The sequence below is a fragment of the Macaca mulatta genome, chromosome 4, assembly GCF_049350105.2.
Source record: "Macaca mulatta isolate MMU2019108-1 chromosome 4, T2T-MMU8v2.0, whole genome shotgun sequence".
Taxonomy (NCBI): Eukaryota; Metazoa; Chordata; class Mammalia; order Primates; family Cercopithecidae; genus Macaca; species Macaca mulatta.
This window is the reverse complement of record NC_133409.1, coordinates 12,115,279-12,142,971: the sequence shown is the minus strand read 5'-3', so window position 1 is coordinate 12,142,971 and position 27,693 is coordinate 12,115,279. Positions and strand designations below refer to the sequence as shown.

At 44.8% G+C, this 27,693-nt stretch overlaps 1 protein-coding gene across 1 annotated transcript in view; it reads right to left on the bottom strand.

Moving 5' to 3' along the window:
- Window positions 1–26,869, bottom strand: part of LOC144340600 (mas-related G-protein coupled receptor member H-like) — a 40,476-nt gene extending 13,607 nt beyond the window's left edge. Inside the window, 4 exon segments of the mRNA XM_078001028.1 lie at window positions 6,759–6,899; window positions 7,269–7,566; window positions 20,071–20,161; window positions 26,865–26,869. Of these exon segments, the coding sequence (XP_077857154.1) occupies window positions 6,759–6,899; window positions 7,269–7,566; window positions 20,071–20,161; window positions 26,865–26,869 (535 nt within the window).
- Window positions 26,870–27,693: the final 824 nt, after the last annotated feature.

The following is a 27,693-nucleotide window of genomic DNA, read 5'->3' as shown; positions in this document are numbered from 1 at the left end:
GATTGTCTCCTCTCTTTCTGTGGCACTATCAGCCATTGATGATTACCTGAATCAACCAAAAGCAGTTTTACCCCAACCCCCACCCCACCTAGGGACATTTGATAATGTCTGAAGACATTTTTGATTGTCATGATTAGGGAGGAAGGATGCTACTGGCATCTGGTGGGTAGAAGACAGGGATGCTGCTATATATCCTACAACAGTCAGGACAGTCCCCCAGCCCCCAATAAATACAATCATGTGTTGATTAACAACAGGGATACATTCAGAGAAATGTGTCATTAGGAGACTTCATCATTGTGCAAACACCATAGAAGGCATTTAGATAAACCTAGGTGTCATAGCCTAGTATACACCTAGGCTATATGGCATAGCCTACAAATCTCCTAGGCTACAAATCTGTATAGCATGTTACTATACTAAATACTGTATGCAACTGTAATACAATGATAAGTATTTGTGTATCTAGACATAGAAAAGGCACAGCAAAAATACAATATTAAAACATTATGGGACCACTGTCACATATGCAGTCCATCATTCACTGACATGTCATTTTGCAGTGCATAAATGTAATTATCTAAATTGTCAATAGTGCTGAGATTCAAAAAGTTCTATAAGATCTGTTTATTCCTTAGAGTTTCAAAGGGGGTTATGTTCTGCTTCTTCTTTTTTTTTTTTTTGAGACGGAGTCTCGCGCTGTCACCCAGGCTGGAGTGCAGTGGCCGGATCTCAGCTCACTGCAAGCTCCGCCTCCCGGGTTCACGCCATTCTCCTGCCTCCGCCTCCCGAGTAGCTGGGACTACAGGCGTCCGCCACCTCGGCCGGCTAGTTTTTTGTATTTTTTTAGTAGAGACGGGGTTTCACCGTGTTAACCAGGATGGTCTCGATCTCCTGACCTCGTGATCCGCCCGTCTCGGCCTCCCAAAGTGCTGGGATTACAGGCTTGAGCCACCGCGCCCGGCCTATATGTTCTGCTTCTATTATGTCTTCTTTACTTATTAGCTGGAACAGGGCCAACATATATTAGGATTTTGACACATTTACTTCATCTATACCCTCCCCCTTTTATGTTGTGGTTGAAGCATTTAAAAGCAAATCCCATACATCATCTTATTAATCCCACACATACGAAAAAATATGGACATTTTCTTACATAGACATAATGCTTTTATCACACCTAACAAAATTAACAATAATCTTGGTATCCATATTCAAATTTACCTCAGTAGATCTGAACTACAAATGTACAAATTTACGAATGCTGAACCACAGCATTTTCCCTTTTCATTTTATTTTTCAAAATTAGGATTCAAAAAATTCCACATGTTGCATTTGGTGGTTCTGTCTTAAGAACTTTCTAACCTAAAGCAGTGGAGGTGTCTGTGTAAGCACTTATGTGTCTGTAATATTTTTCTTCTACCCTCTTATTTGACTCATCGTGTACACTGTGGCTGCCTCCCTAGGATTCATTTAAACTTCCCCCTTCCTGATGAAATCCTGATCTTACTTGGATGTCCACTCCTCCCTCTTCAGCCACATGCCTCAAGACAGGCTCATTCTCAAGGAGAGCATGGGTAGTATATGCGTATTTCACCCATCTGGACAGATTGGTTTAACCATGAGCATGCGATTCTTGGCTCTAAAACCTGAGGGGATATATATATATATATATATATATATATATATATATATATATAGTTTTTTGTTTTGAGACAGTCTCGTTCTGTCGCCCACGCTGGAGTGCAGTGGTGTGATCACGGCTCACTGCAACCTCTGCCTCCCGGGTTCAAGCAATTCTCCTGCCTCAGCCTCCCAAGTAGCTGGGATTACAGGCGTCAGTCAAAACGCCTGGCTAATTTTTGTATTTTTAGTAGAGATGGAGTTTCACCATGTTGGCCAGGCTGGTCTCGAACTCTTGACCTCAAGTGATCTGCCCGCCTCAGCCTCCCAAAGTCCTGGGATTACAGGCGTGAGCCACTGCACCCGGCCCAAAATGTCCTTTATTCTAAAAGAGAGACACTCAGAGATGTTTCTCTTCTGGGCATCATCAGGTCTGGATGAGACGCTGGAACTGCACCTCTCACCTCAGGACCCATCTCAGGGTTAGCCTGACCCTGAAGATGCCAAAGCAGAAAGAAGGAGAGAACTTGGCTTAGCCACTCCTAGACCTGGTCTGTCTTTGTGCTTATTGGTGTAGCAAGACAATATAACTGTCATTTTAAAAAACCTGTTCAAATGGTGGCTGCTGTTATCTGCAGTGGAAACATCCTCATGGATAGACGTGGGTATAGAATTTTAGGTTGAAAATATTTTTTTCCTTAAAATTCTGGTACCACTGGTCCAATGCTTGCTTTAAAAAATACTTCTATTTCAAAATAGATTAACAGTAAGTTGTAAAATTAGTACAGAGAGGTTCCATGTACCCTCCCCAGTTTCCCCCAGTGGTTACATCCTACATAACTATAGTTAAATATCATACCAGGAAGGTGACGTGGGTTCCAATGCTTTATGTTCAGTATCATTGTTGGAAAGTCAATGCCATGGTGAGTCCTTTTCTCTTTTTAATGTAACCTGATTTTTCTCTGTGGAAGCCTCCAGCATCTTCTCCTTAGTCCTGATGTTCTGAAATGTAATAATGGCATCCCTTGATGTGGTCTTTTTTCATTCATTGCTCTGAACATTCTGAGTCTGGAGGCTTGTGGCTTTGGGGTCCTGGAAAATTTATGGTATTATGTATTTGACAATTTCCTGCCCTCTGTCTTCTCTATTTCTTCTTTGAACCGTGTTTTGGTGCTGAGCTCCCTGGATTGCTCCTCTGATGACTTTATCTTCTGTTTTCTGGTTCCCATCTTTGCCACTTTGTTCTTTCCTGTGTCTGACATCGCCTCCACCTCTGTTCTGTCCCTCCTCATCCTGGTTCCTTATTTTCTTCCTAGAGGGGTCTCAGGATGAACTGGCCCATGTATGAGTTTTCTGTTGTTGGCCTAATAAATCCCCCTAAAGTCAACAGTTGAAAACAGCACATGTTTATTATCTCAGTTTCCACCAGTTGGAGTCCAGTTACGGGGTCTCTGGGCTGTCTACTCAAGTCTCCCCAGGCTGACGTCAAGGCATTGGCTGAGGCTGGGGTCTCCTCTGAGGCCCAGGATCCATTCAGGTTGTTGGCAGAACTTGGGTTTTTGCAGTTATAGGGCTGAGATTCCCACCTCCTAAGGGGTGCCCCCCATTTCCTGGCAGGTGGCCCTGTCTACCTGGGTAATTTATTTCTTCAAGGCCAGCAGGAGAAGGAGAGTATCTGCTGTGTTTCCTGTGTCTTACCTCTAGACACACCAGGACAACATCCCTTTTCATCAACTCAAAGTCAACTGATGAGGGGCCACACTCCAGGGGAGGGAATGCTATAAGGTGTGTACACCAGGGAGCGAGAATCGGAGGCTACCTTAGGATCCTTCAGCCTACAGCACCCTCATGTGCTCTTCTCATGCATCTCTGATTATAGACTTTTGTTATCACTCCCCAAATTTTGTTCCTAGTTCTTGTCTGCCAACTTTATCTCTCCTATCCTTTCTGTCTTTCACTTCATCTTAGTGGGGTTTTTGTTTTTTTTTTTTTTTTTTGCATGGGGTGGGAGGAGGGGACATGAATGTGGTCTGTTTACAATGTTTAACTCAAAGTCCTTGAGCAGTTAAACTTTTAAAGGTGTGATTTTTTCTTAATGAGTAATGCAGAGTGTTTCAATGCAACACACTCTTGTCTGAGAATTTATCGCTGAACAGCCTACTTTTAGAAAAAAACCTACCCGAGGAAAAAAAATTCAAGTCACCACTTGATGGCACCAAAAAACAAGGAATTTAAAGGGGCTTCTCTGCCTGCTGGCGAGTCACATAGAACTTTGTTTTCCCAAATGTGAGGGAGAAATGCTATTTATTTATTTATTTATTTATTTATTTATTTATTTAGAGACAGGGTCTGGCTCTGTTGCCTTGGCTGGAGTGCAGTGGTGCAATCACAGCCCACTGCAGCCTCAACTTCCTGGGCTCAAGCAATCCTCCCACGTCAGCCTCCTGAGTAGTTGGGACTATAGGCACGCACAACCATGTCTGCCTAATTTTTTCTATTTTTTTGTAGAGACACAGCCTCACTATAATGCTGGTGTCTAACTCGTGGGCTCAAGTGAACCTCCCATTTCAGCCTCCGAAAATGCTGGGATTACAGGCCTGAGCACGGTCCCTGGCTGTGGATGCTATTCCTTGAGATAATGTGTTGATGCGCTTCTGTTAGAAGAGCTTGTTACTGTGCTCTTTACCCTGAGGCTGAGGCTCCCTCCCCTGAGAAGCAGATCTCACCACCTGGGACAGACATAATTGCCAGGCTGGAGTCTCACACAGGGTTTTTAAAAAGTTCATTGCAGCTGGGTGCAGTGGCTCACACCTGTAATTCCAGCACTTTGGGAGGCCAAGGCAGGTGGATCACAAGGTCAAGAGATGAAGACCAGGACATGGATGAAGCTGGAAACCATCATTCTCAGCAAACTATGACAAGAACAGAAAACCAAACACCTCATGTTCTCACTCATAAGTGGGAGCTGAACAAGAGAACACATGGACACAGGGAGGGGAACATCACACACCGGGGCCTGTTGGGGGCTGGGGGGGCTGGGGGGGGGGGTTGGGGAGGGATGACATTAGGAGAAATACCTAATGTAGGTGACGGGTTGATGCGTGCAGAAAACCACCATGGCACATGTATACCTATGTAACAAAACTGCACATTCTGCACATTTAGCCCAGAACTTAAAGTATAATAATAATAATAATAAACAGAGATAGCCGGGCGCGGTGGCTCAAGCCTGTAATCCCAGCACTTTGGGAGGCCGAGAAGGGCGGATCACGAGGTCAGGAGATCAAGACCATCCTGGCTAACACGGTGAAACCCCATCTCTACTAAAAAACACAAAAAACTAGCCAGGCGAGGTGGCGGGCGCCTGTAGTCCCAGCTAATGTAGTCCCAGCTACCCGGGAGGCTGAGGCAGGAGAATGGCGTGAACCCGGAAGGCGGAGCTTGCAGTGAGCTGAGATCCGGCCACTGCACTCCAGCCTGGGTGACAGAGCGAGACTCCGTCTCAAAAAATAAATAAATAAATAAAATAATAAACAGAGATCAAGACCATCCTGGCCAACATGGGGAAACCCCATCTCTACTAAAAACACAAAAATTAGCTGAGCGTGGTGGTGCGCGCCTGTAGTCCCAGTTACTCAGGAAGCTGAGGCAGGAGAATTGCTTGAACCAGGGAGGAGAAGGTTGCAGTGAGGTCATGCCACTGCGCTCCAGCCTGGCAACAGAGTGAGACACCATCTCAAAAAAAAAAAAAAAAAAATGTCGTTGCAGAGACCATTGAAGGACAGGAGTTCTGGGAACTTCTGAGGCCGGGCTGTAAATATCAGATTATCTGGCCTGAAGGACTAAAGCATGGAGTGTTAATTTTCAGACAGACTGTGGGGATGCGGGGTGAGGAGGGGACGAGGTCCTAGAAAAGGAAAACCATCTGTGCTTCGTTCTACTGTCACACACGCCACATCAGACGCCAAATGGGTAGGGTTTTCCAACACCAACCAATTCTCCATTTTTCTGTGGATGCCAGCTGGATGTCCTACGATTTAATCCAGTTCTGACACCATCTGCCTGGAGTCAGCATCAGATCCCACAGGTGGAGGGCTCAGCCCCACCAGGCTGCCCCGCTTCAGATGCCAACCGCAGGTCCGGGCCTCCCTTCTGACTCCTGACTGGCCGGCTATGAACTGTGGATTCCCATGGCCCTCTCCTTGAATTCGATCATTTGCTAGAATGGCTCACAGAACTCAGGGAAACACTTTACTTTTGTTTGCCCATTTATTATGGAGAATACAACTTAGGAACAGCCAAACTGCACCGGGCAAGAGGAGGAAAGGGGCACGAAGGCCCAGCACCTCCACGTGTTCATCAGCCCAGAAACTCTGAGAACTACGTCCTTTTGGGTTTTTACAGAGGCCTCATTACATAAACATGATTGACTCCATCATTGCCCCCTCAGAGGCTGGGGAGTGGGGCTGAAAGTTCCAGTCTCCTCCTCACCTGGTTGGCTTCTCAGGTAATCAGCCTCAACCTTAGGCCTTTCTAAAAGTCACTTCACTCACACAAACTCATGAAGCAGGAATGGGCTCCTTGTGAGCAACAAGAGACGCTCCTTTTTCACCTTTGTAGCTCCAGAGCTGTTCAGGAACTGGAGACAAAACCCAAGTATTGTAACAAAAGCTGCACCTGTCATTCTTATCACTCAGAAAAGTACAAGAGTTTTAGGAGCTGTGACTGGGAGCCAGGGACATTACCACAGTGCCTGGCCAACATGGTGAAACCCCATTTCTACTAAAAATACAAAAATTAGCTGAGCATGGTGGTGCGCGCCTGTAGTCCCAGCTACTCAGGAGGCTGAGGCAGGAGAATTGCTTGAACCAGCAATTTTTTTTTTTTTTTTCAAGACAGAGTCTTGCTCTGTCACCCAGACTGGAGTGCAGTGGTGCGATCTTGGCTCACTGCAACCTCTGTCTCCTGGGTTCAAGCAATTCTCCTGCCTCAGCCTCCTGAATAGCTGGGATTACAGGTGCCCAACACCATGCCTGGCTAATTTTTGTATTTTTAGTAGAGACGGGGTTTCACCATGTTGGCCAGCCTGATCTTGAACTCCTGATCTCGTATTTGTTATGATCCCACAGTATCACCAGTGCTGCCAGTAGGCCCTGGAGAAAGGAGGCCGTGGCCGAGGGGGACTGGGTGCAGACCCTCCCCATGCTCAGATACCAGGCAGTCGGCCTGGAAACTTCTAGAGTCTGGAAGTGACGCAGCAGTGTTCTGCTTCCTGCCTGGAAGGCCAGTGGAGGGCCTGAGGAGCCTTGAGTCCCTGGGGGCCGCAGGGTGAGGCTGTTGGAGTGTGTGTTGGCAGGAGCCTGCAACAGTGTCCTGGGAGGCTGGATCTGCCACAGTTCACAGAGAAGATTCACATGAGGTCCCCTGTGTCACTGTGCAGGGGCTCCGGAGGTGGCCGGGATTGAAGTGCTTGTATGACTGTCTTGGAGAGATGTCGGGTGGGGCAGGGGTGGGCTCAAAGCCAGGAGGACAGCAGAGGGAAAGCAAGCTCTGGAAACGGGGGCGCCTTAGCCCTGCCTGTTACCTCAACTGCAGGGGCCACGCTGCCCAGGGCCTGGCGGTGCCTGGGGTCCACCTCTGCCCACCTTCCTGGGGGCTCCCTCCAGGGGAGGGTTCCTGGGATGCCGCTGACGGCCAGCCCGGGCTCAGGGACACCTTGTGGCCTCTCGGAGCCTTCCGTGGCCTCTCAGAGCCTTCCATGGCCCACAGGCAAGCCAGGCCCCCATCACCAACCCTAACGCTTCCTGCCCCTGCCCCTGGCCGGCCTCCCCGGCTCTCTGGGTCCTGTGCGTTCAGCCGCCTCTGTGTAAGCACCCCAAGGACCAGGTCCCCACTGCCCCTGATGCCACAAGCCCCCCAGCTGCCGGCATGCAGGCCTCTGCTCTGCAAAGGGAAAAGGAGAGGAAAGACTTCAGAGAGAACAGCCCTGCATGGAGTCGGAACCTTGGAATGACTGAATTTAGAACCAGAGTTGCTGGCTTACCAGAAAGGAGCTGCTCAAACAGAAGAGACGGAGTGATATTGAGGTGCCAAGATGAAGTATGTTTCCCCAACAAAGTGGGTATGGGAATTTGAGCGCAAATAGCTACACTCTAGAAAATTAAAGACGGGCATATTTCTGCATATTGGTGCCAGAGCGAAGGAACCTCTGCCGGCTTCACTGCACATTAAAGACCCCCTGGGCTGCTCTTGCCTCATGAATCTGATGCCCCGTGAGCGACTTCTCACCCTTCAGCACTGCTCAGGTGGGCTCTGTGCTGCTGTGCAGTGGAGCAGGTGGGAAAGGAATCCGCTGTCCCTCCAAAATTCACATCCACCCAGAACCTCAGAATGTGAGTTTGTTTGGAAATAAGTTCCTTGCAGATGTGATTAAGGCTCCAAATGAGGTTATCCTGGATGAGGGCAGACAATAAATCCAAGGAGAGAGCCCAAAAAAGGACACACAGTGACAAGAGGAAAGAGACCAGGGAGATAAGGCAGAGACTGGAGTGATGCTGCCACAAGCCAAGGAATGCTGGAAGCCACCAGAAGTGGGAAGGGTGAGGAAGGACCCTTCCCTAGAGACTTCAGTGGGACCATGGCACTGCTGATAGCTTAGTGTTGGGCTGCTGGCCTCCAGAACTATGAAAATAAATTTATGTTATTTTGAGCCACCCATTTTGAGGTAATTCTTATGGCAGCCCTACAGAGCAAATACACAATTATGGTTATAAGAATTGACCCAACCCTAACAATGTGGGGTCTGGTATAAGAGTACACATCCCCCATGTCTAAATATTTAAAAATTATAAAACACACTGCTCTTCATACCCATTAGGAGGGCTATTATTTAAAAGAACCCCCACAAACACAAAATAACAGGTGTTGGTGAGTATGTGGAGAAACTGGAAATCTTCTGAATTGCTGGTGGGATTGTAAAATGGTACAACCACTGTAGAAAACAGTTCCCCAAATAGTTAAGCATAGATTACCATTGGATTCCCTAGTTACACTTTGGGTATGTACCCAAAAGAACTGAAGGCAGGAACTTGAACAGATACTTGTACACCAAGGATCACAGCAGCCCTGATTCATACTAGCTGATAGGTGGAAATAACCCAATTGCCCATGATGGAGGAATGGATACACAAAACGTGGTGTATAGCTACAGTGGGACATTATTCAGCCATAGAAAGGAAGGAAATTCTGACAAATTGATACATGCTATAATATGGATGAACCTTGAAACCGTTATGCTGAGTGAAATAAGCCAGATAGAAAAGGAAAAATAAATATGATTCCACTTACATGAGGTACCTAGAATAGGCAAATTCACAGAGAGAGAAAATACAATGGTGGTTATCAGGGGCTGGGGAGAGAAGAATGGGGAGTTATTGTTTAATGGGCACTGAGTTTCTGTTTGGAATGATGAAAAGTTCTGGAAATGGATAGTGGTGATGGTTGTACAACATTGTGATTGTACTTAATGCCCCTGAATTGTACTCTTAAAAATGGTTAAAATGGTATATTGCATTTTATGTATATTTTACCACAATAAAAAAAATTAAAACAAGCTACTCAACTGTTAAATAAAATGTTCTATTCTTTACCTTGACAAATATACATTTTTCCTTTATAATTATTTTTATTTATTTATTTACTTATTTTGAGACAGAGCCTTGCATTGTTGCCCAGGCTGGAGGGCAGTGGCACAATCTCTGCTCACTGCAACCTCTGAATCCCGAGTTCAAGCAATTCTCGTGCCTCAGCCACCCAAGTAGCTGAGATTGCAAGCATATGCCACCATACCCAACTAATTTTTTTGTATTTTCAATAGAAATGGGATTTCGTCATGTTGCTCTTGCTGGTCTCAAACTCCTGGCCTCAAGTAATCCACCTGCCTCAGCCTCCCAAAGTGATGGGATTATAGATGTGAGCCACCGCACCTGGCCCCGTTTATTATTATTTTTAATTGACACATAATAATTGTAGATATATATGGGGTGCATTGTGATTTTCCATACACATATACAATATGTAATAAATCTGTGTAGTTAGCGTATCTATTACCCCAAACATATTTTGTTTCTTTGTGTTGGGAATATTCAAAATTTCCTCTTCTAGCTATTTGAAAATAGACAATGAATTATTAATTATAGTTGCCCCATAATCCTATAGAACACTAGCACTTATTCCTCCTGTCTAGCTGTGTGGTTGTGTCCCTTCATTAACCTCTGGCTTTGCCTCCTCACCCTTCCCCGTGTCTAGTAACCACTCTTCTATGCTCTACTTCTGTGAGATTAACTTTTTTAGCTTTCACATATGAGAACATGTTTTATCTTTCTGTGCCTGTCTTATTTCACTTAACATAATGTCCTCCAAACTCATTCATGTTGTTGCAAATGACACAGATTTTTGTCCTTTTTTATGGCCAAATAGTATTCCATTGTGTATATATAGATATATATACCACATTTTCTTTTTTCAAATTTTCTTGGATGCGTAATATATGTACATAGCATATCACATTAAAAAATCTATTCATCCATTGATGGACACTTAGATTGATGCCACATATTCACTAGTATGAATAGTGCTGCAATACACATGGGAATGAAGCCATCTCTTCAACAAACTTACTTCCTTCCCTTCGGATATATGCCCAGCAGTGGGATTGCTGGGTCATACGGTGGTTCTGGTTTTAGTTTCTTGAGAACACTCAATACTGTTTTCCATAATGACTGTACTAATTTGCATTCCTACCAACAATGTATAAGAGGTCCTTTTTCTCTTCATCCTCACCGACATTTGTTATTCTGAAAATCTTTTCATGCCAGCCATTCTAACTGGAATAAGATGAATAGTTCATTGTGGTTTTGCTTTGGATTTCCCTGATGATCAGTGATATTGAGCAATTTTTCAGATACTTTTTGATCATTTGTATGTCTTTTAAGAGACATTAATTCAGCTCATTTGCTCATTTTTAATGTTTTAATTTGTTTTAATGAGCAAAACAAATACATTCTGTTTGTTTTGCTTTGCTGTTGAGTTGTTTTTGAGTTCCTTGTATATTCTGGATATTAATCCCTTATCAGATGAATAGTTTGCAAATGTTTTCTCCCATTCTGCACGTTGTCTCTTCACTGTGTTGACTATTTTCTTTGCTATGCAGAAGATTTTTCGTTTGATGTAATCTCATTTGTCTATTTTTGCTTTTGTTGCCTATGCTTCTGAGGTATTCTCCATAAAGTCCTTTTCCAGACCAATGTTCTGAAGTGTTTTCCATATATTTTCTTCTAGTAAAGAAAATATTTTGGGGTCTTACATTTAAGTCTTCAATCCACCCACTTTGAGTTGGTTTTTGGATATGGTGAGAGATAAGAGTTCTAGTTTTATTTTTCTGCACTTATTTATTGAAGTAACTGTTGAAGAGACTGTTCTTTTTCCAACGAATGTTTTTGATGTTCTTCTTGAATATTGGTTGGCTGTAAACATGTGGACATATTTCCGGTTTCTCTATTCTGTTCTATTGGTTCATGTGTCTGTTTTTATGCCAATACCAGGCTGTTTTGGTTACTGTAGTATATTTTGAAGTCCAGTAGTGTGATACCTCCAGCTTTGTTATTTATTTATTTTTTTTTTTGTAATTTTTAGTAGAGATGGGGTTTCACCATGTTAGCCAGGATCTCAGGATTGCTTTGGCTACTCAAGGATTTTTGTGATTCCATACAAATTTTAGGATTACTTTTTCTGTTTCTGTGAAGAATGTCATTGGTATTTTGATAGCAATTGTATTAAATCTTTGATTATTTGCGGTAGTGTGGTCATTTTTACAATATTAAATCCAATCCATGAACATGATCTGTTTTTTGTGTCCTCTTCAATTTTATTTTTTTAGCAGTGTTTCGTAATTTTCCTTTTAGAAATCTTTCACCCCCTTGGTTAAATTTATTCCTAGGTATTTCATTTTTTGACAAATATGCATTTGAAACAATTGGAAGGCCAGGTTCAAGTTTAGAATTCTTAGACTCCTTGGAGTTCCTTGACAGAACATAGCCACAGAGTATGCCCCGGCCTATAGCCCAGCCGTCTTCTCTTCCTGAGTTTGGCTCCGTTCCTCACTGTGAGGAGCGTTACTTGCAAATGAGTGGCTACCCCTGGGAACATATCCAAGTTCCAGGCACATCTTTTGAAAACAGCCCCAACTTGGCCATCCCTTGGCCCAGGAGAATACCCACTGGCAGCATGCATTGCCTTCAGGAGGACAGACCCAGGGACAAGGCCTGCGAAGGCCCTGGAAGCAGGCTCAGAGCTGTTTGGCCCCAAATACCAGAGTCCTGGATATGTAGAGTGCAACCAAGACGGGAGGGCCATAGGCTGCAGGCAGGCACATGGCCTGGGTCCCACAGACTTTGACCCTATGATCGAGGAGGCCACTGTGGGCCCATAAAGTGCGGGCTCAGGAAGGGGCCCCACGTCATCAGGCCTAAGGCAGGATTAAATAGTTTGGGATGCTTACTACCTGGGATGGACTGAAATGGGGCTGGAGAGGTCATTAACGCCTGAAGCGAATCCTTTTGGCCACCCAGAGTCTGACATCCTTTCCATGTTGGGGGAATTCTCCACCTCTTGGAATCTTACTTTCCCAGCTTCCCTTCCTGTGGGCCATGGGCTTTGACCTTGGTGCAGCCAATCAGATGTTTCTGGTCCTGACTTTGCCTTATCTGCTGCTGCCAAAAAGGGGCAGGCCACAGAGAATGCTTTCCGTGGTGGGGGTGATGATGGCAGGAAGATAGGCTGCAGGATAGCAGGAGCAGCACTAACAGCGTGTCGGTGAAGGGTATCAGTGGTAATAGGAGGTGCATCTGAGTCATCGTGGCTTGCGGGAGGTAGCAGCAGTGTCTTGATGGAGCTAATTATGCTGCATGATTTTAGCTCATGCAGTTGTTTTTGGAATTCTAACTTAGCCTGGATTTTTTTTGTCTTCCTGGAGATTCTGTGAGCTAGATAATATCCTTTTAATAAATCCTCTTTCTACTCAGCTTAGTTGGTGTCTGTTTCTGTTGCTTGCACTTAAGAGCCCTGACTGATACAGGTTCCTTGTCACATGTGTAGTTTGGGGTCAGAAGTACCTGCAAAGTACCTTCCATTTAGCTTTAGGTGAAGCATACCAGCCTATTGATTGCAAGAGGGCTCCTGAGAGCTAGATAGAACAAAGGGTATTTGGGAAGTGATCTAGAAGCATGTCCTCCAATGCAACACTCTTTAAAAAGATGCCCTCTAGCAACCCAAGTGCCCATTTACACATGAATGGATAAACAAAATACAGTTATGCATACAGCAGAATATTATTCAACTTTAAAAAGGAAGGAAATTCTGACACATGCTATGACATGAATAAACATTGATATCATGGATAAACCATGATAAATCATGCTAAGTAAAATAAGCCAGACCCAAAAAGACACATACTGTGTGATTCCACTTACATGAGGTCCCTAGAGTGGTCAGATTCTTCAAGAGAATACAGAATGGGGATTGCCAGGGGCTGGGTGGAGGGGGAATAGGGAGGTATTGTTTAATGGGTCCGGAGTTTCAGTTTAGGAGGATGAAACAGTTGTGGAGATGGATGGTGGTAATGGCTGCACAACATACTTAATGCCACTGAACTGTACATTTAAATGTGCTTAAACTGGTACATTTTATGTTATGTATATTTTACCACAGTAAAATCAATTACAGGCCGGGCATGGTGGCTCACACCTGTAGTCCTAGCACTTTGGGAGGCCGAGGTGGGTAGATCGCTTGAGCCTAGGAGTTCAAGACCAGCCTGGGCAACATGGTGAAACCCTGTCTCTATAAAAAATACAAAAATTAGCCGGGCATGGTGTGCACCTGTAGTCCCAGCTACTTGGAAGGCTGAGGTGGGAGGTCACTTGAGCCTGGGAGGTCAAGCCCGCAGTGAGTGGAGATGGTGTCACTGTGCTCCAGCCTGGGCAACAGAATGAGACCCTGTCTCAAAAAATTAAATCAATTATGAGAGAGAGAGAGAGAGAGAGAGAGAGAGAGAGAGAGAGAGAGAGAGAGAGATCCTCCACAGAGAAGGTTTTGTGTGTCAGAGTCTGCAAGTGAGACTTGAGCCCCACATCAAATTAGATTTCCTAGCCCTCAGATTGGCCCTTATAAACTGGCTTCAGGCATATGGTATGGAGTCACCTTTGTGGTGAGGTCTGACAATGTTCTCTTTAGGTAACCCCTCATTGGAGCCAACACAGGTGCTGAGGTCTCAGGTGGGTGTCCATAACTATGATCTCAGGGTTCATCATGGACCAAGCTGCAGCAGCGAAGATGTGGATGCCCATTCCTGCAGATCCCATATATGGATCACTGAAAGTCTTCCCCAGGAAGGGCTTGAGGAAATCTGGACTTAAGGAGGTCAGGAGATATTCCTGGTGGAGGTCTGCCTAGAGATTCACGGCCTCCACTATCCAAAGTGTCAAACTCCATGGCACCAGGCAGGCAGCTCTGTGCCACTGCAGTTGAGGGAGGGAATGGAGGAAGAGGCAGTAGGGTGGCCCTGAGCTGAGTGAGTTATAAACAGGAACAAATCTTTCGTTCCCAAGGGCCTCATACTTTTACTGTGGAACTAAAATAAAATGAGGTGTTGTCCTGAGTATTTCAAAGTCATGTCCCAGACTAGTGGCAAACAACGGATCTTTCCTCTTGAGACGTGTTCACTGGTTCTAAAGGCATTAAACAATGATTCCAGTGAACAATGGACTTCTGGGGAGGGCACATTTAGGGTCCCAGTTGGCAGAATATGGCAATTCTATTTGAGAGCCTTGGGCCTGCTGTATCCAGATGAAGGTGACTGATGTCAGGGACAGCTTAGCTATGGACTCTTCAAAAGCAGCAAGCCATGGGTGTTAATGTCTCTCAACAGCATGTCCTTGGACCTTGAGAGTGTGAGTCTTGGGAGCACACTGGTGTGCCTGCCAGACCACCCTCAGCACACACGTGGAGTCCACCCCGGAACAGAAGGCACAGCCCACCTCTGGAATTCCAACATGGAATTTCAGCATGTGGGCTGCCTGCTAGAACCGTCCCATGTTGAGTCATATACACAGGACATACCTCAGCTCTGAGAAGGACAGAAATCCAGAACTGTCTATCAGTCACTCTCTCAACTGGAGGCCTGAGCTGGAGAGATGTCACTGAGCTGTCTAAAGATGCTGGGCCTTAGGATGTCCATATGTCTCTAGGAGTGAGGCCAGAAGACTTCCTCCTTTTGCTGGGGAACTTGAGAGGAGACCTAGACTGCCCATCCGCCTCTGGAAGGAGTTGAGTGCAACTAATTTCAGGAACAAAACACAGGAACTGTAACAAGCAGCCACCAACACATCTTGGAACAACTCAGACTGGATCAAGCAGTGGCTGGTTGCCAGCCTAAGGATGTGGGAGCTTTTGGCAGACAAGAGTGTTGCTGGGAACCAGGGGCTGCAGGACAGGAAGCAAAATGATCAACCGCTGAAGCCTCTCTGTGTCTTGTGCTACAACTGTTTAGGACCTTACCCACTGTTATGACTGAATAGTGTCTGACTGCACCCCAATTCCTATGCCGAAGTCCTAACATCTGGCACCTCAGAATGTGACTGTATTTGGAGATACAGCCTTTAAAGAGGTCATTAAGTTAAAATGAGGTGATTAGGGTGGGCCCTAAACCAGTATGGCTGAGGGTCTTTATAAGAAGAGGAAATTAGGACAGAGTCATACACATACGGAGAAAAGATCATGTGAGGATGCAGGGAGAAAATGGCCATCTGCAAGCCAAGGAGAGAGGCTGCTCTCCCAGCACCTTGATCTTGGACTTCCAGCCTCTGGAATTACCAGAAAATACATTTCTACTATTTCAGCCTCCCAATCTGTGGCACTTTGTTCTGACGGCCCTATAGCATGTGAATACACCCAGGCATAAAGTAGGGGAGGAGAACGAGATAGGACAAGATAGAGTAACCCAGAGGAAACATCTGCCCAGTGGTGAGCTTTCCCTGTGTACACAGGGTTGGCCAGACAGAAGGTCCTGCCAGTTCTCTAGGAAGGTCAGAACCACTGCCCCTCTGCTATTGATTGGATGTGGTTTATTTGTTTCCACCAAAACTGGTGTTGAAACTTGATCTCTTATATGGCAGTGTTGGGCGGTGGGGCCTAGTGAGAGGTGTTTGGTTATTGGTGCGGATCCTTCATGCATAGGTTCGTGCTATTCTCAAGGAAATCAGTAAGTGCTCGCCCTGGGGAGACTCGATGAGTTCTCTTGGGACTAGATTAGCTCCTTTGAGAGAGGGTTGTTAATAGAGCCAGGATTCCTCTGGGACTTTCTCCTCTTCCAATATGTTCACTTGCCCTTTGATATTCTCCACCATGTTATGATGCAGTTGTGATAACCCTCTCTGGAAGCCAGGGCCATGCCCTTGAACTTCCCACCCTGAAAGTTGTGAGCTAAACATATTTTCTTTATACATCACCCAGTCTCAAGTGTTCTTTTATAGCAACACAAAATAAACTAAAATACCCCCTTAGAGGATCTAAGCTGGGGATGGGGCAGTGGCCTGTCTTGGCGGAGAAAGCTCGGCTAGGTGGGTCTAACCCTTGCATCAGAGCATGCGTGGCTGAGTGGCAGGGCTGAGGCCTTCAGCACAGGGGCAGGCACAGGAGCAGGAGAAGCAACTCCACGTTGGGCAAAGCAAGAAATCCCTTCTGCTCTGTGGCTTTGCTGTGTGTCACAGTGGGAGACAAGTGGACAGTGTCACACACACAGCCCATTGCTGACTGGTAAGGGGAGTGGGGAACAAACCGTTCTGGAGGAACAGATGGAGGACAGAGTCCTAGCACCTCTCCAGTTGAGGGAAACCTGGAAGAAAGAAAGTCTTTGTGAGGACGCAAAGATGTTCCAAGTTCTTCCATATTCTCACCATTGGACCCCGAAGGCTCCCCGCTGCCCCAGCCTGCATTGCTCAATACAATCATCCACTGCAGTTACAGGGGAAAATGAGGCTGCAATTCACCCAGAATGGAAAGATCAGCCGCATATTCCCAGAGCAATTTTTTCCACTGACAGTGACTCGATAAATAACCACAGGCTGGGAGAAGGAGAAGACCGTGTGGATGGGAACTGGGTGGGGCATGTACTCTGGTCATCCTTCTACCCTTCAAAGAATTAGAGGCTGCCCAGCAAGACTCAGCCTCAAGCTGTCCCTCATGCTTCTGACTGTCCCTAAGGTCAGCTTGTTGTCCACAGTGCAGTGAGGCAGTCCTCTGTGCCGCAGACCCCACCCAGCTCTACCGCCCACCTTGTGGAGTGGACAACTCTCTACTGCACGATCCTCTAGAATACAGCAGGAAACTTGCACATCTTTGGACTAATGAGGCACACAGGGAAACCCTGATTCCTGCTGGAAGGGCACAAAATAGAGCAACTCTGTTATTACTCAATGTATATGCTTTAAAAATTATTAATTTTTTAAAATCGTAGATTCAGGGGATACATGTGCAGGTTGGTTACATACATATATTGCATAATGGTGAGGTTTGGGCTTGTAGTATACCTATCGCCCAATCAGTGAACATTGTACCCAATAGGTAATTTTCCAATGCTCATCCCCTCCCACCCTCCATTTATATACTGATTACATGTTTTTGATCTAGCAAAGCCATCCACTAAAAACACCCAGTGGCTAATAATGTTATGCCTATGTTTTCCACTCTCATACTCTTTTCTGGACATTTTTTTATGGACATAAAATTTTTATACAGAAATATTAACAAACTTCAAGTGTACAGGTCAATGACTGCTGATATAAGTATATACCTGTATAACTACCACCTTACTCAAGATAACAGGAGCAGACATTTTTAAAAGGATGACAACAGAGAACTGTTTCTTTTCTTTCTTTGCAAATCGTTTCTTCCCCCTAGTCACCATCCCTCAACATACATGAGAGATTTTTGAATAATGTTGGAATGCTTCTGGTTGCCTTGGACACACGCCAGCAGTGGGCTGGTTTGGGGTCTGGAAGGGTACTGGTGGTCAGGGAGACCACTCAGGGCTCACAGGACACCCATTATTGCCTGGAGCTCATTCCCCAGAGCTGCCTGAGCACGGTCTGAAGAACAGGTTCCAATGCCATCCCAGTGTGCAGCAGGGCAACACAATTCAACTTCATAAAGTACCTGTTACAGGTTGAACTGTGTCCTCCCAAAAAGGTACGCTGAAGTCCCAAACCCCTGTACCTCAGAATATGGCTTTATTTGGAAGTTGTTGCAGGTGTAATTAGTTAAGATGAGGTTATATTGGAGTAGAATGAACTCATATTGAATGAATCCAGTGTGACTGATGTCCTTATAAGAAGACAGTCATGTGAGGACAATGACATGACCACAAAGGCAGAGACTGTGCAAACTGAAGAGTGCCAAGGATGGACCGCCAGCCACCCCAGAAACTGGGAAGAAGCAAGGAAGGGCTCCACCTAGTCTCAGAAGGACCTAGGTTCTGGTGACACCTGGATTTGGGACTTCCAGCCTCTGCAACAATGAGAGAATACATTTCTGTTGTTTAAACCACCCAGGGTGTGGGGCCCTGTTGCCGCAGCCCCAGGTGATCTGGTACAGCAGCATGCTGTGCACTGAGCACCACACAGCTACAATGTCTCACACTCCATTTTCTCCATCCCATGCCGCCAAGGTGACTTTATTGAGTCCTACTCTTTAAAGTTTGTATTATGAAAACAACTGACTGACTTATCAAATATTTAGATAGAATTTCAAATTACATATCCTATGGGCCACACTGGTATGTCCCATGATAGCTGTAGAAACAACAATGCAATGATGGCTAAGATTTATCAGCACTTACTAGGAGTCCTTCTTGCATCATCCCCTTTAATGATCCCAACAGCCTTTATTAGGTGGATACGTCATCGTCTCCATTTTACAAAGAAGCTGAGGCTTTGGGAAGTGAAGTAACTTGCTCAAGGTCAACGGCGGTGAAGTGGTTTTGCCGTACGGACACACAGTGCCACATGTGGTGTGAGGTGAGCTGATTTCCCCCCAGCTCCACCAAGAATCACTGTGCAAGTGTGGATGAGCCTCCTTCACAGCAACTCAAGGTGTGAAGGTCCTGTCGGAGGTGGATATGGGGAACGGGCAACCTTGCTGCATCTTGGGGTAGAACAAGAATGAGCAAGTCCATTTCCTGAGTGTGGTGCTTAAAGCCCTACCTCCTGGTAAAGGCAGGCAGTAGGTCCTTCTGGCTCCAAGGCTCCTTGTTGTGGCAAGGAAGAGAAAACCTCAAGTCTGGCCTCTGGTAAAGCAGCTCCCAGGGAGGGCCCACCTGCCCCGGGAAGCAGAGAGTGTGGTGGCATGGTATCGTGTTGAGACTGCACACCCAAGGCAGAAGCACACTGTGTTGCAGGGTTTATCCCTGTAGAATCGCTTGGGAAAGGTCTCCAATCTTAGAACTTTCCTATTCTAGAGTTTTCTAGAATATTCAGCTCAGCTTATGCCTTTTACAATCTCAGGGTATCAGAACTATTTAAGGGATTTGAATGTAACTTGGATGAATTGTGCTGTGAACCTTGGTTAGCGTGACTTCACCTATATCAACAGGTCTATGCCCTCTGACCCTGATCTCTCCCCAGGGATTCCCTGATGGGGGAGGTGTACTTCCCAGGAGCCACTCATTTTTTGCCCTGTGCATGGGAGCCTTCTGCTTTCCCCATTATCCCCATTATCCATTCCTTTCCCATCAGCACTTAGGAACCCAATCCTCACCTCCACTTCACTATGGAAGAGATGCCATGTATTAGTCTGTTCTCACACTGCTATAAAGAAATATCTGAGAATGGGTAATTTACAAGAAAAGAGGTTTAATTGGCTCATGGTTCTGCAGGCTGTACAGGAAGCTGGCAGCGTCAGCTTCTGGGGAGGCCTCAGGAAACTTACAGTCATGGCAGAAGGCAAAGGGGGAGCAGGTGTCTCACACAGCCAGAGCAGGAGGAAAAGAGTGGCGGGGAAGGTGCCACACATGTTTAAACAACGGGATCTCACAAGAACTCACTATTGTGACGACAGAACCAAGGGGGATGGTGTGAAAGCATGAGAAACCATCCCTATGAGCTAATCGCCTCCCACCAGGCCCCACTTCCAACATTGGGGATTATAACTAGCCAGGAGATTAGGGCAGGGACACAGATCCAGACCATAGAAGGCCATATAAGGGCTGGTGTCTTCTGGCTCAGGGTTAGTGGCCTGAAGTGGCTACCAGATGCCCATAGTCAACTGTTAATTTTCCTTGTCAGCAGAGCACAGTGGAGAACACTGAAAATCCCTTAGTCTCATTTTGGCCAGTGGTACAGGCTCCTTCTCCAGCACATTCTCATAAGAACACGAGTATGGTGAGCTTGCCCCATGCTGGTCCTCTCGTTCCCTCTCCGTGGCGGTAGGTCTGCGGAAATGAAGAAAGAGAAGCATGGGAGGAACAGGTCTTCCGTGCGGAGAGCCGCACACTGTGTGGGTGAGCCTGAGCCGTGGGAAGGTGACTGTATTTTCTTCTTTCCCCTGAACAATGTTTAAAGTTGGGACAAAATTAAGAAGGTCTATTTTATTTATTTTGCTGTATTGTGTGGGCTGGACACATTTTTATTTTTGTCTACTATAATTTTATTTTATTTTAGAAACAGCATCTCCCTCTGTCTCCCAGGCTAGAGTGCAGTGGTACAATCATGGCTCACTGCGACATTGACCTCCTGGGCTTAAGAAAGCTTCCCATCTCAGCTTCCTGAGTCCCCGGGAGTACAAGCATAAGTCCCTATACGTGGCTCCTATAATTTTTATTATAAACATTGGGTAGCTGAATAGCTCTTAAGCAGCTAACAGTTGCCAGAAATCATTAAGCTATGATTTTCCTCATTGCAGATGCCGAGTGCACCTCATTAGAGCAATGTATGGACACTGACTTACCAATAATGAGTCCAGCAGATGGTGTGGAATTTGGGTGATGTGCAGGTTGTTTTCAGATAAATGAAGCAAGGCTAGTTAGATACATTTTTACCTTTGTAATCTGCCACCAAAATCATTTAGTAAGTACATTTTATGATGCACAGAATACCATAATAAGGTATTCTGGCTTTACAAAAGAATTAGCAAGTTCTTACCCTCTAAAATATGACAAGCAGTAATGACAAAGATGTCCCAAGCATCCCCTAAACATATGTAAGTTATTAGTATTATACCATGCTATATTCAGGGAGAGGGTTTGCTAAATGCTAGTTATGATCAACAGAGACAGATCGGTTCAGCAAAATACCAGCGAAGGACTCTAGTCAGTTTACTGACAGTTACAGATGTTTGTCAAACCACTTAGCAGTGGCAGGCGTGGTGGCTCACATGTGTAATCCCACCACTTTGGGAGGTTGAGGCAGGAAGATTGCTTGAGACCATCCTGAGCAACATAGTGAGACCCCCATCTCTCTCTCTCTCTCTCTCTCTCTCTCTCTATATATATATATATATATGTATATGTATATTATATATATATGTATATTAACCGGGCATGGTGGCAGGCTTGTAGTCCCAGCTACTCAGGAGGCTGAGGTGGGAGGATCACTTGAACCCAGGAAATCGAGGCTTTGGTGAGCCATGTTCATTCCACTGCACTCCAGCTTGGGCGACAGAGTTAGACCTGTCTCCAAACAACAGCAACAATGCAGAACAGTGTTCAGCCCCTACTGTGTTCTCGGGCACACAAGGAAGGACTGATGTCGTTCATTTCCCATATGACTTACATACAGTCTAACTGAAGGAATTAGACTAACATTCAAGAAATAATGATAACCAGTATTTAAAAGTGTGGTAACAACTCTAAACATAATTGATTTTTTCAACTTATTGTTAGGCTCAGCCAATACTAGATGAGTTAGGCATGACTCTTGCCTCAAAGAGCTAATTTTAATCAGGTAAACAGACACATAATGAAGTAACTCTAATAGAATTTAGCGAGTACTATTGAGAATTTGGAGGGCTCCTTTCTTCAGGAATTCAGAGTCACCGCTATTTTGTCAGCTATTTGTAGTATTCCCAATATACAAGTTATTATCATTTGGAGGTGACTTATTTTTTTTTCAGCATCTTTAAGTATATTACAGGTGAAAAACCATTGCCAAAATCTATAGTTACTGACAGAAAAAGGATGATACAAATTTACGGTGCCCAGATTTGACCTCTGACTAGATAATTTCAAGTATTTTTATTTTAGGTAGCCATATGGTACATTTGCAAAGACAGGTCAAATATGTATCTTCAGGTTTCTTAGCAGGAAAAGAGAACAAACATTCCACCTACCCAATTTATAGTTTTCTGTCAATACAAACAGATTGGCTACTACTCAGAAGAAACTCAGCTACTCCAGATGTAGAAATCTCAAAAAGGAAACTTCGTAGGTACTGTGGGAAGGGTGTTAGCCAACCTTTATGAACACAATTTTGATCTTTTTGTGTCTCTTCTGTAGAGCCCTGAAATGCTGGCTGATGAGTATCTCCAAAGGAGAATTAAGACGGTACAGTTCCATGAAGGGCCAGGTATGCAGGGCTGAACCCGGGGTAATATTTAGAACAGCTAGAGGAATGGATAGGTTCCATGACCCAAGGCAATACTCCAAAAATTCTCTTTCTCACAATTGGATTTTTTTTTTTTTCAAGATGTTTGGGTAAGAAAGAGCACGTGATTATAATCTAGGTAAGGAATTAGAAGACAAAGTGTCTGTAGAGCAGATTAGGTGCCGATTCGGGGGACAAGAAAACGTTTCATTTATTTTAAAAATCGCATCACCATCACAGTGCTCATGTCTGCCTGGATGGTCACCTGACTGTGGCCCAGGAAGACTCCAGGGAATTCTGCCACCTTGCATACCAGCTAGTGTTAGCAATATCTGTAGTAGCAATATGAATGCCTGCCTCTTAGCACCTTTACCAGCACTGAGTGTTTTAATTTTTAAATGTTTGCCATCCCAGTGGGTGAAAAAGGGAAATATGTTTTTTAAGTGTGCGTTTCTTTAGCTAATAAGAAGGTTGGATATTTTCCATGTGCTTTGACCATTTTTCTATTTGGAGTCTTACTGTTTTTTTCTTATCAATTTGCATGGGCTCTCTATATATTAAGCCTGTTCATTCCTATTAACCTGGATCTTGAATCACTCCTTAGTGGAAATATAAAGCAGCCAGCAGTATCCAGGACCAGTTTTGGAAAGTGTGGTGGGTCTAGTTGGTTTAAAGTACCGTAATGTGGCCAGGCGCAGTGGCTCACACCTGTAATCCCAGCACTTTGGAAGGCTGAGGTTGGCAGATCACCTGAGGCCAGGAGTTCGAGACCAGCTTGGCCAGTATGGTGAAACCCTGTCTCTACTAAAAATACAAAAATTAGCTGGGTTTGGTGGTACATGCTTGTAGTCCCAGCTACTCAGGAGGCTGAGGCTGAGGCAGGAGAATCGCTTGAACCCGGGAGGCGGAGGTTGCAGTGAGCTGAGGTCATGCCACTGCTCTCCAGCCTGGGCAACAGAGCAAGATTCTGTATTAAAAAAAAAAAAAAAAAAAAAAAAAAAAAGTAAGAAGTACCATAATGCTATGATGCTTTAGGCTAGTATCAAAACCTTTTACTTGTAATTCATTTTTAAACCTATCCTTACTCCCCAAAAAACTAGCAGCAGACAATATAAGCTGCTTTAGTAATAATTTTGGTGTGAGGCAGTAGGGGAGAAGAAATGGGGGCCACAAAACAACATGTAACTTTAGCACATAATTTGAAATTGTTGAAAAAATGAATTCAGAATTCCATTTCCTATCATAGTTTGCAAAGAAGACATTTCAGTTTGACATTATGTAAGTATATGCTTCTGTATGCGTGTGTCTATGTGTATTTTGTAGTTTTGTAACAAATCACTTTCCTTAGCCACTAGGGGAAAAAAAAGTGTGAAGATTTCAATGACTAAGCTCAGCTATAATACTTTTCTTAAATTAAGAAATAGTGAGGTATAAAATTTACATATAGTGAAATGCACAAATCTTTGTTATTGAGTTTGGCGAGTTTTGATAAATGCATACATCTACATTGGCTATACCTCCAAGATATAGGACGTTATCTTCACCTCAGAAAGTTCCCTGGTGCCCTTTCCTAGTCAATCTTCCACTTCTAGTAAAAAATGATCAGATTTCCATCGCCATAGACAAGTTTGCCTCTTTCAGAACTTCATATACGCATATGGATTCAGATAATATATATGTACTCTTTAGTGTCTGGCTCCTGTCACTCAGCCTTATGCTTCTGAGACTTACCCATGTTGTTGTATGCAACCGTATCTGTGGGTTGTTCCCTTCTGTTGGCAAATAATAATCCATCATTCCATTGTATGAATGATCTTCACTTTGTTGATCCAGCTTCCAGCTGATGGACATCTGAGCTGCGTCTAATTTTTATTTTTTTTATTTTTTATTTTATTTTATTATTATTATTTTTTGAGATGGAGTCTCGGTCTGTCGCCCAGGCTGGAGTGCAGTGGTGCGATCTCAGCTCACTGCAACCTCTCCCTCCCTGGTTCAAGTGATTCTCATGTCTCAGCCTCCTGAGTAGCTGGGATTACAGGCACGCACCACCATGACTGGCCAGCTTTTGTATTTTTAGTAGAGACAACGTTTTGCCATTTTGGCCAGGCTAGTCTCCAACTCCTGACCTCAGATGATCTACCCACCTTGGCCTCCTAAAGTGCTGAAATTATGGGCGTGAGCCACTGCGCTCAGCCCTAATTTTTATTTTTGTAAATAAAATGGTCAGGAGCATTCTTACACAAGGCATTTTGTGGCTATAGGCTTTAATTTCTGATGGATAAATACCTAAGAGTGAAATTTCTGGGTTGTAGGATAGACATGCGTTTAATGTTGAGGAAACTTCCACGGTTTCCCGAAGTGGCTGTGCTATTTATACTCCCTCCAGAGCTACGTTAGAGTTCTAATTAGTCTATATTTTCACCAACATTTGGTGTGAACAACCTTCGTACCCACATTTTGGTAGGTATGAAATGGTATCTCATTACAGTTTTAATTGACCTTCCTCTGATGATTAATGATATTGAATACTTATTATTATTTTTTTTTTTGAGATGGAGTCTTGCTCTGTCACCCAGGCTGGAGTACAGTGGCGCTATCTCAGCTCTCTGCAACCTCTGCCTCCCAGGTTCAAGCGATTCTCCTGCCTCAGCCTCCCGAGTAGCTGGGATTACAGGTGCCTGCCACCACACCCAGCTAATTTTTGTAATTTTTAGTAGAGAGGGAGTTTCACCGTGTTAGCCAGGATGGTCTTGATCTCCTGACCTGGTGATCTGCCTGCCTTGGCCTCCCACAGTGCTGGGATTACAGGCGTGAGCCACTGCGCCTGGCCGATATTGAATACTTCTTCATGAGCTTCTTGGCCATTTGCGTATCTTCACTTATAAAGTATTTGTTTAAGACTTTTGTCCATTTCACACACACACACAAAAAAAACTGTATTGTCTTTTCTAAGTTGTAGGAAGTCTTTATATATTCTCGATACAAGTCCTTTGTCTGATACACGTTTTGGAAGAATTTTCCCCAAGATTGTGGCTTGCCTAGAAATTTTGTGCCTTTGATGAACAGGCATTTTTACTTTTAATAAAGCCCATTTAATCAGATTTTTTTTTTTTTTTAAACAGTTAATGCTTTCTGTGTCCTAAGAAATCTTTGTCTGTCTCAGTATTGGGAAGATATTCTCTTGCTCACTCTAGAAACTTTGTAATTTAGCTTTTACACTCCCATCTGTGATCCCTGTCAAAGTCACTCTTGCGTACGGTGTGAGGTAGCAGCTGAGGTTCACTTATTTCACTGTGAATATCCCTCTGCTCTATAAAGACTTGCCTTTCCTCGTTGAATTCTTTTGTCACCCTTTTTGAAAGTCATCTTGTCAAATGTGTGTGTCATAACTGTGCTCATTATTCTATTTCATTAATCTATTTGCCTATTCTTTTGCCAACACCAGCCTGCCTCGGCCTCCCAAAATGCTGGGATTACAGGCATGAGCCACTGCGCCCTGCCTACACTGTCTTAATTACTGTAGCTTTGTAATACATCTTGAAGTCAAGTGGAGTATCATACTTTAACTTGAAATCTTCCTTTAATAAACTATAAAGCTTCAGACATCTATCCTACTTCCCAAATCAGAGATACCATTAAAGTATCTATGGGTGTGCACCACCAGTCATTTATTCTCATATTGAGCTGTGAGCGCCGTGAACGTCATGAAGTCCCTTTTGCTGTGAATTTAGTACGAGCACATACTTTTGAACATCTCCCACTCCACAATTATCTCCAAACTTGTTTCAAGAAAAAACTTTCTAGTATGGTGTTCTGGATTTAGAAAAAGGAGAAAAATGAGATTAAAAAAAGAAGAGGAGAATGAAAATGAGTTTATACTTTACAGTTTTTACGCCCTAGGTATAGGTGGGGATTGCGCACTCTGGAGTCAGTCTCTCCTTGCTCTGACAAGAGTTAGGGCAAGTTACTTAAACTCTGCAAGCCTCACTTTCCTTATCTGTAAAATGGGGATAAAATATTGAGCACTTAAGAAATGTCCTTGTGACTCCCGGAGACAAAAAAAAAAAAAAAACACACAAAGGAATTTTGAGGCTTTCCTCTATAGCTATATTAACCCAGATGGTGCTGGACGGGAGGAGGGACAGACGGGAATACACACACCCGAAGCGCAGATGAGCTCTCAGATCATTTCGAGCGAGTCATCCACAAAGTGCTCGTACATTTTCACCTGTGACTCAATGCGAACTTTCTCTAGGGATGTCCCTATGAGCAAGATCATCTGTCCTGGGCAAAGGGTTCTGGCACTGGTTTTCCTCAGGGGCCCTTTTTACAAAGATTCCCAGGGAAATAGAGGAGAGGAAGGGAGGAAAATTAGTTGGGGTAAAGGTATTTTCCCAAACCGTCAGAGCGTGTGAGCCTCTTCAGGCAGACCGGATCTCCCCCTGGGGGTGGAGTGTGCTCCTCTCCTCTTCCCTCCTTCCCCACCCTGCCCAGGCACCCGGTGCCACCCCTGCCTCCTCCCTATCTTTATTATGTTGCCCCAGGCTGCCTCACACCATGCTCGGTTTATTTTCTAATTATTTTCTCCTGCTGCAAACTTTAGCCAGCCCTGTAGATGTGATATCTGGTGATTCTGGGGGACTTAGAGAGGCATTCATTTATTTTCTTATTTATATGAGCTATATTAGTTGGGAGTTCTCCTTTTGGAACTAGTGAGGTCTAGTTTGTCCACTGTGATGATCACTGGGGCGGCGGGCACCATCCCATGCTCTCCTGCAGGAGGGAAGCAGCTCTCTGAGCCTCGCCCCGCCCCTCAGTGGAAGGGCTGTCCTGGATTAGGGATGCCCGACTCTTTCTGGGCCACTTCACATCCTCCTCATCGTTCTGCAAAGGCACTTGTGCCAGATGAGAAGTCTCCTTTTGGGCAGATTCCTGTGATTGAGGGGAGGTTGGGGGTGGGGCGGCTGGGGGCTGGAAGCAAAGCCTCCCACATGATGAGTTCTTGTCTGCAGCCATGCTCTGGGCCCTTCCCAGGGTGCGTCTTGGAGGGCTACTTGCACTGTGTCCGGCGGGTTTGCTTCCCCGTCTTCATACCTGTATAGTTTCTGCCCTTTGTAGTGCTCTCACTGTGCTCCCCGTTGTGGACCTGACTAGTTGGAAGAAACCAAGCACACGGGGGAGAAGATGTCTTTTCTCTTTCAGATCTGATGTTTAAGAAATGTATGCTGAGTGTAAAGAATATTACTGGGAACAGACCCAACCAATTCAGGTCAGAGTTGGCTAGCAGAAGCCTGGAGAAGATTCCCTAAGACTGATGGGGATCCGATCAGCCTGGGAGAGTTCTGTTGTCAGGGTTTTATCTTGGACTTTCATCTGGCCAATG